The following is an 11330-nucleotide window of genomic DNA, read 5'->3' as shown; positions in this document are numbered from 1 at the left end:
GGAAAAGCTTCCCTTTTAGGATTAGACTAATTATGAGAGATGCATTAGCTGTTAATGAGCCAAACCCCAGCCTTTCATCATCGTCATGTTTGCGTAACTCCTATTGACGTTAAGGGGAGTTAAACCTTGCTGTGCGCGGAGGGTAAGTGGGGAACCACAGGTGACGGTTGTTGAGAAGATGCTCAGTTCTGCTACAGTTCCCCAAACGGTGCAGTCGAACATGCCCTTGGTGACACCGCAGTCTGAGAGGAGCCCGTGCGGCTACGGGTCCTCTGCTTCCAACACCCGCTGAGCCTCAGAGGAACGTGCAGCTCCTTGAGGCTCCCTTCAAAAACCCGGCCAGGACTTCTGCATTGCACCCACCGTCTTTTTGGTCCCGCTTGTCTATTCAGTCATTATTGTAATTCATGCTGGTGAAATGATACCGTTAAAAAAGTGATGCTACTTTTTAAATGCTGAAATGAACGTTCATCGTAGTTACAGCTACCGAGTAAAATTAGGACAGCGGTAAAAGGTTAGACAATGACATTTAATGTTACTCCATTAATAGATTTTAGCACTTTTTTTATCCTACCACAACAATGTGTATTTTCATATACGTTATATTTAATAAAATGTATTGATATGGAATTAGGAAAGCATGGGTTTAGTACTATTTACATATTTTAATTGAAACCATTTTCTTAACAACATTGAAAAATAGAAACTTAAAGTTCTCTTAATTGTGTTTTCAGCCAGTTAGTGGTAAACAAACGCATGCCTAGGAAGTTACACTCCCTCTAAAATGTGGTCAGTTGAAAGTTTCTAACTAAAGTGTGTATCTCTGTTTTGTTTCAAAAAATACATAAGTATGTCTGTCATTTCTGATACAAAATTCTACACTATCTTCAATAAATAAATAATAAAGCGATTCTGAAAAGTATGAAATGTAAACTTTGTTGTCCCTCCAACATACATTTTTTTTTCCCCATTGCTTGAAACATTACAGTGGTCTCATAGGAAATTATAATACACAGACACTTCCCAGCACAGTTTACACTTATTACCATACTGTATCTACCTATCCGTTATGAATATATCCTAATTTCCTAATGGAAATCAATAAGACTTGTAGTGCTAGAGAACACCGCCTATACAGGAAAGGTGGAAACCAGTACTGAATGGACATGCAAGGAACACCAAAACCTAACAACAGGCTCCACAAGAACGTTCACATGCTAATGAAACAGGCTGACACCTTCCATCCAGAAATAAAGTCCTTACAAAAATACCAGTGTATGCATGACAGGTCATGAACAAAACGAATCCAAGCAGAACAAAGAGGAATTTTACTCTTAGGGGTCTGTTCTTGCTCGAGTCCAGACTCAGCAAAGCACTTACGCATTGTGCTTAGGGGAGACAAGACATAAGTGCGCGCTTACAGCTGGGCGCTTTGCCAAACGGGGAAAGTTTGCTGGCTGTGGGCCTGTACGTGTGTGTTCGTAGAGTTAAGTGGATACACAAGCCCTGGCATTCCCCCAGATGACAAGGCTTTTCCTTTGGGGTTACCCACTCTGCACCATCACGAGCGCTCTGTTTCTGGTCACACGCGGTATCGCTGCCACCAAACCTGCCACCACCCCGGCTGAGCCACCAACACCTTCGTGAGCTGCACTGCGCTGCTGCCCTGAATTCAGCAACACGATGGCAAATGCAGGCATGGTGCAATTTAATAACCGATCACCACTGATTGCTTTGCAAACTGGACTCTGCAGGGCGGAAATGAGCTTCCTGAGCTAGAGCTGTGATTTTTTTTCTTCCCCGCTGCAAGCGACAAATCACCCATCTGTGGTCACGCAATCAGGCAGCAGTAGTAAAGTAGTATTGATGTGGTATTAGCACAACATTCAGCAGGGCTCTATGTTTAATCCTTCACTTACTGTCCGAGCATTTACAGTCCTACAGAAAACAGCAGCTTCCAAAGGTACCGAATGGGTGAACTCTTCTGGAGTGCAATTCGTCTCTGTGCAGAAGGCTTGTACATTTTTCATTTTCAGGGGCAACATGAGTCATGAAGTGGTATGTTAATAGAATCTTCTCTGTTTATAGATATAGACTATTTATTTTCTAAGTCTTTTCAGTACCACCATGAAGATCTTCAAAGATCTTCTTACCGTGTAACTGCTCCTTCCATTCACATTACATTTAGACACCACTTTGCTGAGCAATAGGCACAGAATTCCTTAAGGGGGAAAACCCTGCAGAAAGCCTCAAAAACATACCAACATTGCCTTCTTCATGTAAATTAAAGAGTAGGGTAACTGGAGCAAGTACAGCAACCTATGTGGTTTGCCAGCCTTTCAGACTGGAGCACAACGAACAACCAGGTTATTTTATAAACCCAGGAAACTAACGTCAAGTTCCACATAGAGAAATTGAGGGACATCTCCTCACTAAACTGGGATTAATTTTTCAGTGAGAATTATCAAGGCACAAAGATGCTCCTGTTTGCTTTGATAACCCTCTTACGTGTGAAGGGCAAGCAGTAGTTTCATACCACACCAATAAGGGTTTTGTGACAGCTTCTGCAGACACCTATTGCAGGGAACTCAGACAAATAAAACATTGGTCCCTTTCCTTCTAAGGCTCATCGAACAATTGCAGGTCTAGTCGGACGACTATCTCTCCTGTTGGGACTTCATGCAGAAGGAGACACTTTGTAACTGGTCCCTTTGAACCCTGATCCTTCTTAATGTCTGCCACACGGATCTCTGTTCTGCCCAAAAAGTCTGAAATGAAAAGACAGCACACTCAGAAATGACAGAACTGTTTTATGTTGCAATAAAATGTTAATTTGCAGAAGGAACTAAGCTTCCATCTACACACAACAAAAGGCGAAAACAAGTCTTCAAGCCAACTATATTTTTGCAGTCAGAGAAGGCCAAAGTCTGCCAGTCTGCACAGAATAGGATTTTAGCTGGACTGTATTAGTCAGCAGAGACATTAACAACAAATGGTCCCATAAGCAGAAAAATCTACAATGTAATTTACAGCTGCCTTGCTTAAGTAGCTTATTTATTTTATGAGATGTTAGAAAAAAGGCCAAAGGCTGCTGCACAGTCCAAGCTGAGCGTGAAGCTCTCTGGAGATGATAGAGTTAAGAAGTGCAACACACTAGTGACAAGGTCAATGGGCCAACTGGTGCTGGCCAGATGAACGACAGTCCTATTCAAATACTTCCTGAGAGATTATGACTCCAAAATATACTCTTCAATGCTCCATATGTCTATCCCATGTTCTTAAATAAGAATGGGCTATGAATCTTGGGTTCGTTTTTGCCACTGTTGTCACATATCACAGTAACATGAAGACATTTCCTCCTGGATTAATCTGTCCATATGCGAACAGCATCCAGAGTTTTTTTAAAGACTTCCAAGAATTGCAAACCACACCTCAGTCGTTGTCAAGTTGCACAAGAAAGGAAACCCCAAAACACCCCAGAGACAGCTTGATATATTTATTTTTTTGCACTGATACTAGCACGACTCCACTGCGGAGCAAGGGAGAGTAGGTTCTCAGTATGCAAAGGGGTTCAATATTGGGGTTGGAACTGGATGATCTTTAAAGGCCCCTTCCAACTCCAGTCATTCCCTGATTCTATGATTTACCTTGGCAGGCATGCGCCTCTTCAAAACAGGAGATTTGAAAATACCCTTGGAAGGGCAGCAGCCCCCTACATACCATCTGGGGAGAACTGGTCCCTCTCGAACACCGTGATGCAGAGCACGTCCTGCTCGAGGTCTTTGATGAAGAACTGGCAGTTGGAGTTCCACTTCGGGTTGAGGGTGTCCTGTATCGTCTTGGTAATGTGGCACTGGGAGCCCATCGTCACCTCACAGTATGGGTTACTCTTTCCTGGGAAAATGGAAACAAACAGAAAGGAGTAAATTGCATTTTTAGGTATGTGACCTTCCTCCTAAATGTCCTTTTAACTCCTAAAGCCAATGGACTGGGGAAAGACTGTGGCCTCACTGCCATTATAATGAACAGGGACACAATTCTGCAAGGCAGGGTGCACCTTCCACTCTTTATTTCAGGACTTCATGGCTTAATGATATGGCTTAAGTGGTGGAAACTAAGCTGGTCTGAAACAAATGCTTACATGCAGGATAACTGCATGAGTGCTACTGAACTGCACAAAATCACTTTCATATATTTGAAGTCCATTAAAATGTCCTCGTTAAACAAAACCAGGTTTTGGACAGAATTTCCTCTAAAGTTAGTCTGACAAATAGGAATGTCTTCGTCACAGAGCATATTATGACAAACCCAAGGCACTTACCATGGGACCTGCAAGGTTTTAGTTCAATGCCTTCAACAATATTCACCATCAACCTCCCAATGCCTGTTGCCCTTTGTGAGCGAACTGTGGTGAAACCAAAGAGGAGAGAGAAAAGCCATTAATGTCTTTTCTTGCCCATGGACTTTAACACAAAAGATGAGACCCCCACATCCCATGCTGTACCTAAGTAGGCTTTTTCCCTCTTCTTCTTTTCGGTCTCTATGTAAAGTTCCGAAGCAGCTTTGATCTTCTGAACCCAGGCAGTCCTTCAGAAGGAAAGGAAAAAAAGTTGCAAAATACCATTTCCATTTTTCCTCCCTGGAGCACAGCAGACAAAAGTAAAGCTGTCTCTCCTTCCCAATCACTTGCAGTCTAGGGCTCGGGCCCATCACAGGCTCTGCTACACTGAAGCTGTCTGCCTGGAAGAGACTTTACTGGAAATCACAGCACCTGCAGAATAATTTAGGTGTCCCAGGCTAGCAGATCCCACCAGACAAGGAAAGTTCGAAAGAATCATGAGCGGGAGGGACCTGGTGAGAAACCAAAAGGTGTAGATAATGGCCTGTCACTTTATTGTAATAAACTAACTTCTCGTAGCTAGTAGATACAACCATGCTGCAGAGGTGGCCACTTTTCTTAATCCCTGAAGTTGCATACCAAAATCCTTCTGAGCCTCGGGACACACAGAGTACTCAGGGGGTACACAGGTGATGAATGACTGTGGTTCCCCATGGGTTCTTCTGGGAATTCATGTCATATTAAGAGACTGAGTGGAAAGATCGACAGGAAAAAAGCATGAAAGAAGGGGCACCAAGGGACCTCAAAGTGTTAGAAGAATTGTTGTGACATATGAGGGAGCCTGAGACCTGATTCAAGGCAAAATGAGAGAATCTAAAAGTTGTGGATCCACTTCTGAAGAGCTGCTGCTCTAGAGGGCACTGCAGCTGCTTACACTGGCCTGGATTTGGGTCTAAACACTCGCCTGTATTCTGCACAGAGAGCTGTTCAGGAAAATAAAACACTTAAGAACAATTCTGTCTTCCAGCTCAGCCCTAAGTGGTAAATGGCAGCTTCAGAAGTATAGCAAGCCTTTGATCATAAAGGTCTTTTAGGACTGAATGGGTAAATTAATCACTCATCAATACTAATGTTTTATTTCTGTTGCTCTTAATTAAAAGCAAGTGAATGATGAAAACCAGAAGGTACATCACCTAAAATGCTGCATTTATTTAGTAAGCGGTTCTGGCATAAAAGAAAGTCAATGCCTTTATCCCATGTAAGTAAAGGCAGTTGACTACAGCACCCAAATTTGGGTTGCAGCTCCTGTGGGTTTTCTCTGCAGTGAACGGAGAAAAGGCGTCCAGCATGTGAAGATCTGGTTCCTTCCCCTGATGGTTCAGCAGAGCGTGCCTAACCATCTCACTGAAGTTTCTCGACCTAGGTAGGATGAATGTGGTGCAGAGTTTATAGATGGTTCTGACCAACATGGTGAGTGCTCTGATGCAGAACAGATGATTATTGCTGCACTCTGATTTATGCAACAGATCCTAAGTTGAAAAGGCTGTGCCAGTTTTCATCACCAAGGGTCTAACCACGATGCTCGTTCCTTCTGTGGCATACAGGTACAGACAGCAACCCACAGGACAAGTGTGACCTGTAAAAGTATGATCTTCTACAAGAAAAACTATGTGTATAAATAATGATTAATAACACTGTCAGGCAGCCAAGGAGCAAAGATGTTTTATACATTTTTATGCATCAGAATGTTTAGGGGCCATACATTTGCAAGTGGGCATAATGCCATGTCTATACTATGGGGGCTTTTTTGTTAGACTTTCAGCTTTCTCTTTTTGACAAAAGTTAAGCTTGCCAGAGATGAAAATCACTAGCTGAGATTTTTGAGGTTGCCATTCTTTTCACTGCTTCAGTCTGAACTGAACTAGGTTATAACTAACTGGGTTTTGTTTGGTAGGTTTTTGCTTCAAGTTCTGACCTCTTCCTGAACTTCATTCAACATACAGCCATACAAATGTTTGCACTGGCACAAACAAATGGATGTTAATAGAAGAAGCCAGGATTGCATCTTTTGGCTTCCTTCTGCTAACATGACATGCTGTGAAATACGGCCCGTATATCAGCCCTTCTTGCATTTCACTGTTGGTCTTACTGGAATTCAGGAAACATTATTTCTCCCTCCTTTTCACATATTGAGTAACACCATATTCTCAAGCAGAGAGAATTCTCCAGTCTTGTAACAAAAGCTGCTTGGAGACTGCTATGGGTGTGTACATCATATACATCCGCACTAGACTTTTCAAATTCAGTATGAACATGGCCTGTGCAGGTACTTACCTTTCATTAATGCTTTCAGCCCGGAGTGTATAGACTCTGTCAATGTGGGAGATATGGAAGATGGGCTCGTCTCCAGAAGGGTCTGTGGGTAATTTTACTAGTACTTCATTTAGAAAAATTGGCTGTAAAACATGAGGCAAAGCTAGAGTTCTACTGTACAATATCTGAACAGATGCATTAAACACAGAGCAATTTATAACAGGTTTATCTTGTGCCTGCAGTATCTTTCCCCTTCTGCCTGCCTCCCATCTTCCTTCAGATATGTCATTTTTGGTATTTTCTTATTATCAAAGATATAGGTGTCTCCAGAGTCTGGGAACATGTCTGAAGTAAGAAAGCAGCCTCATGAAGCATAGCAACCCCTCCTTTCCCACAAAGAGTAGCAAACACTACTCTCTCCATCACTCTGATAAACGTGACTTTTGTTGTGTTTTGGCAAAACTCCAAAAGCATCTTTTCTTATCTCGCTAAAGCAAACAACCAGCTTTCTCACCACCAGTCCCTGGAATCCCCAGCATAGGCCAAAGCTTTCAAACCTGTTCTATATAAAGCATATTGCTTGCACATCCAGTACGGGAGCTCCTGCCTGCTAGCATATAGCCATCTTAGTTGCTATTTAAGAGTGGTACTTACAGTTTTGTACATTTTGTATTGCAGATTAGACTTGGGGCTGAAGACCTTGTCTGTGCCAGAAGAGCCAAGAGGTTTTATGATCTGAGTCAGGAGGAGGAAATCGTTGAACAGAAAGCCGTACAGTTCCTTGTTACTCTTGGCTTTATAGAGTTTCCCACTGTGCAGAAACTTGCGTGGTCCCAAGCAGTTTGTAACAGAATTAAATACGAGTTGCTGCGAAAAGTAGAAGAAGAACAACAACGCACTGTATAAAGTAAAACAATCGAGGTTCCCCTGAAAGAGATCAAATATAGTTTTGAGTCCTGACATTGCTTTTAATTTGTGTCACGGGGATGAAGAGCAATGCCTCTGCCTTGCGCATGATGAAAAGCAGTGCAAGTCATACAGGGGCTACACGAAAATTAACTTTAAGGCAGCCCATCGGCCCCTCAGTTGCACAGGGCACAGCCTTGGACAGTCAGAGAAAAGCCAAAAGCATTTGTGCCTCCTTTGGAGTTGCTCGGCCACGCACATGCATCTCTGGGAGCGGAACTGAGCTGATGATGACTTGTCCTGGATCAGCAGTAACTACGCAAATGGCCTCTCCAAACGCTGAGCTTTCTAAACAAGGCCTGGGTTTCTGAACTGTGTTTGAATTTCACCCATTGAAACATATCAAAAGAACTCCAGACAGCCTGACTTCGTGCACCCACGATTCCTGGAGTAAGAGGACAGCTGCTGGAACTGGCAGAATTTAAGACTCGTTCGGAGGTTGTTACCAGAGGAGCAGAGGATTCGCCTCTCTTAGAGTTTTCTGGTTTATTTTCACTAGGTGATGATATGGTTCTTGCCATCCTAGCTGCCCAGGCAGCTAGATCTGGAGTGGCTCCTTTTACAGATTAGAAACATCTCAGCCAGAAAACTGGGGGAAGGCCAGACCCCTCTGTGCCACAGATTCAAGGCTGCTCCTGGCACGACTGTGTCTGCAAGTATCCAGCTGGTCTTTCAGGTAATATTTTTTGTGTTCTAGACATCATGTACAGAAGATAAAAGCAGCCATCTTCCTTCAGGCAGCTGAACATGGCTTTCACTTTTCTAAAACTGTCATACCTGTCTTTCTGAAACACATTTCATAAGATGAAATGCAATAGTTTCCGGTTTATAAACCAACCAGTGCTATTTTATTTTATTTTATCTTATTTTATTTTATTTATTTTCCTAAATCTAGAACTGAACCTCAACGCACACTTTGAAAATCAAGTTGTGATCTGTCTGCCCCTAGTATCTTCACCAGTAACAGGGAAGCTACCAAAACATCCTCCATCCTTTTGTAGGACATACCAACACAGTATTTTCTTTACAGTTTCAGTAGAGAAGTGTAGCTTGTTACCTTAAAAAGTAATATGCAATGATAGGCAGTGATTCTTTCTGGAAAGTCTTGACAGAGACTTGATCAATACTCTTGAATTTCCCAAATGCATACAAGGTTTTATCTCAAAAAATATTTTCTGTGATAAAGGACTCCAGGATGGTCAGACATAGCTTCAGGATGAGATACAGCAGTACAATAACCACTGTATTATAAAGAGCTATGAAACCGGAAAGCTGCGGTTGCAAAATGCAGCACTGAACCTGGCACTAGCCCAGAGGCAGGCAACAAACGCAGCATTTATCATAAAGAAGGTGATAACACAAGCAGCAAAAAAGATTACGTGCAGGGGTGAAAGGGAGCCAAAGAAAGATGAAAACAAAGGATTGAAGATTATATGGTTTGATTAATTACACCGTTCGTCCCCTGATGCAGTGCCGTAAGTGAGCCATGGTTTCTTCCCGACCGGTGAAGAAGTGCACCCACATTTGCATTACTCTAGATAGGACATTTCTTTTACCTCCGACAGGCCTTCACACTGAACATGAGCCTGGATCCACTCCAGCCTATCTGAATTTTCCTTCTCCCGCACTCCTTCATTTACTTGAGAACATAATTCTTCTGCTTTCTCAAGAGCGTGCTTCAAGTGACTGTGGTCTGGGTGGTTTTCAGGAGTGTTTTCTATTATCTACAGATAAATAACATACATTAGCCTTTTCTGTTATCTGCAGTTAAAATGTATTTATATTATCAGCCCTACACTTCTGTTTTATTTCTTTATTTTCATCAGAGCTGGACAGTAGGTTTCAAATTTTTTTCCTCCTTGACAAACATGAAAAATAGGAGACAAACTCACAGTCTGCTTGTGAACACCTGAAACGAATGCTTGCCTGGAGAGCCTTTACATCGGTACACTGCTCACTCTTCTGACATAAGTATGCAAATTCCAGCCACATAAAGAAATATAACCATGACTGTTTAAGCAATCTCTTAAACGCCAACATCCGATTTATCATTTTTTCGGGTGAAAGCCTTGAGCCAAGTTCAATAGCATTATTCAGGATGGTAAGCATTAGGCAACAAATGAAAGTTAGGAAGGGGTTGTAAATCATCCAGCATCATAAGCTGCGCAGGAAGGTAACTTGCAAAAATTTGGCACTCAGGCTTGCACACAGAATGTCATTTACAAGACTATGGGGAGGGAATGATGTTGTGGAAAAAGGCAAAGACGAGCATAAATTGACCTGTTACTCCTGTCATCTGAATTTTAAAGTCTTCATTCAGCATTTGCTGCCTTCTGGTTCTTTGTGTGCAAGTTTCACCTCTGTTTCTCATGGAAATATCAAGCCATTCTGCTGAAGCCAAATGAGTTACCGCATTTGCTCTAGTGTGATCAAATATAAAAGGATACCCCACATTCCCTAGTACATGAGATATCTAACAGTGACCGGGCTTGACCAAATAGGAAAATTACCCTGTAATTAAGCTATAAGCAAAGCAGCATCAAAAACAACACCTTTGCAAAAGAACGTACATTTTTAATTATTAGTGGGTATCTTGTTACCCGTTGCATAGGCTTTAGTAGAAAACTTGATAGTGGCATTCCTTTACAGCGAGGATCCATTGCTAACCTCTGAAACATTAGAGAGGTAAAACGGTGTTAGTCAGTTTGTTTAATACCCTGCAAAATGAGCTCCTCCAAGAAAGGAAGAGGTAAGGTAACATATCAACACCATACCTCAACTAAATCTGTTCTTGGATCACAAACAATGCCAGTGCAGTAGAATTTCTTGTCTTTTTACAACATGTTTTTACCTGACTTGCCTGTACAAGAGAAGGGCCTCTTACTTATCCAGTACTCATTGTTTGTACTGTCCCAGCATTTTACAGCAAAACCATCATTAAACAAAGTATTTAATGTCTCTATAATAGCTTGAAAAAATGTGTTTCTTCAGTGAAAACTTATAGTCCTTCAATGAATGCTTGACTCTGAAGATTCTTCATTCTAGCCCAACACAGAGCACTATTTGAGACTGTTTCGCAAAGCAGCAAAACGATGTGCTAAATTTACTGTGTACAAAGTTTATGGTGATTGTGTGTTTCCTTACTTTAACAAACTCCTTGAACTCAGGGACTTCATCTGTCTTCTGCTGGATGAGTGCTGCCCCGTTGAGCTGGCAGCTACAGAACCGAATGTAAGGCTGCATGTGTGGCAGCTGAGCTGTCAGTATGTCACCAATCATTTTCACCGGCATCTTCTCTCCAGACATCTTCTTACGCACACGCAAAGCCCTAAACATGAAAAGGTCACGTGTGTTTTATAAGCAGACCACTAAGGAATGATTCCTCATTCATGAAATAAATGGTTTGATTCTTATCCATTATTGACACAAAGGGACCCCTGAATAATAAAAAGGTCAGCCTTAAGATTTATTGCGTATTGTAAGAATACAATAACCAAGATTGCGCCCTCAGCCAACAACACTTTTCCCTGTTGTAGCCATCAAATTGTTATTAGGCTTTAACTTAATGCAATCCCAGATTAGACACAACATAAAAAGGAATGTTATTTCCTTTTTTATTAGTTTAGAAAGAGAGTAACATATATGCTTTTGAATGAGGGATAAAACCCTTACCACTACTTGAAGCCTAGAGCTACTTCTAGTTTTTAGCCTG

The 11330-nt window shown here is 41.9% G+C and overlaps 1 protein-coding gene across 14 annotated transcripts in view; it reads right to left on the bottom strand.

Moving 5' to 3' along the window:
* Positions 1-510: 510 nt before the first annotated feature.
* Positions 511-11330, bottom strand: part of ITSN1 (intersectin 1) — a 136325-nt gene continuing 125505 nt past the window's right edge. For 10 of the 14 annotated variants that reach the window (XM_065066825.1, XM_065066884.1, XM_065066815.1 and 7 more), the window contains 9 exons: positions 10763-10946; positions 10189-10287; positions 9175-9342; positions 7307-7579; positions 6674-6795; positions 4505-4587; positions 4322-4405; positions 3721-3894; positions 646-2768 (listed from right to left, as the gene is read on the bottom strand). In XM_065066825.1, coding sequence (XP_064922897.1) covers positions 2620-2768; positions 3721-3894; positions 4322-4405; positions 4505-4587; positions 6674-6795; positions 7307-7579; positions 9175-9342; positions 10189-10287; positions 10763-10946 — 1336 coding nt within the window. In that variant the 3' untranslated portion in view covers positions 646-2619. Of the gene's footprint in view, positions 2769-3720; positions 3895-4321; positions 4406-4504; positions 4588-6673; positions 6796-7306; positions 7580-9174; positions 9343-10188; positions 10288-10762; positions 10947-11330 lie in introns of all 14 variants that reach the window. The other 4 variants (XM_065066842.1, XM_065066848.1, XM_065066861.1 and 1 more) reach the window with 3 other exon arrangements.

Source organism: Columba livia, chromosome 1 (assembly GCF_036013475.1).
Source record: "Columba livia isolate bColLiv1 breed racing homer chromosome 1, bColLiv1.pat.W.v2, whole genome shotgun sequence".
NCBI classification, from domain to species: Eukaryota; Metazoa; Chordata; class Aves; order Columbiformes; family Columbidae; genus Columba; species Columba livia.
Note: the sequence above shows the minus strand (reverse complement) of the source record. Positions and strands in the feature narration are given on the sequence as shown.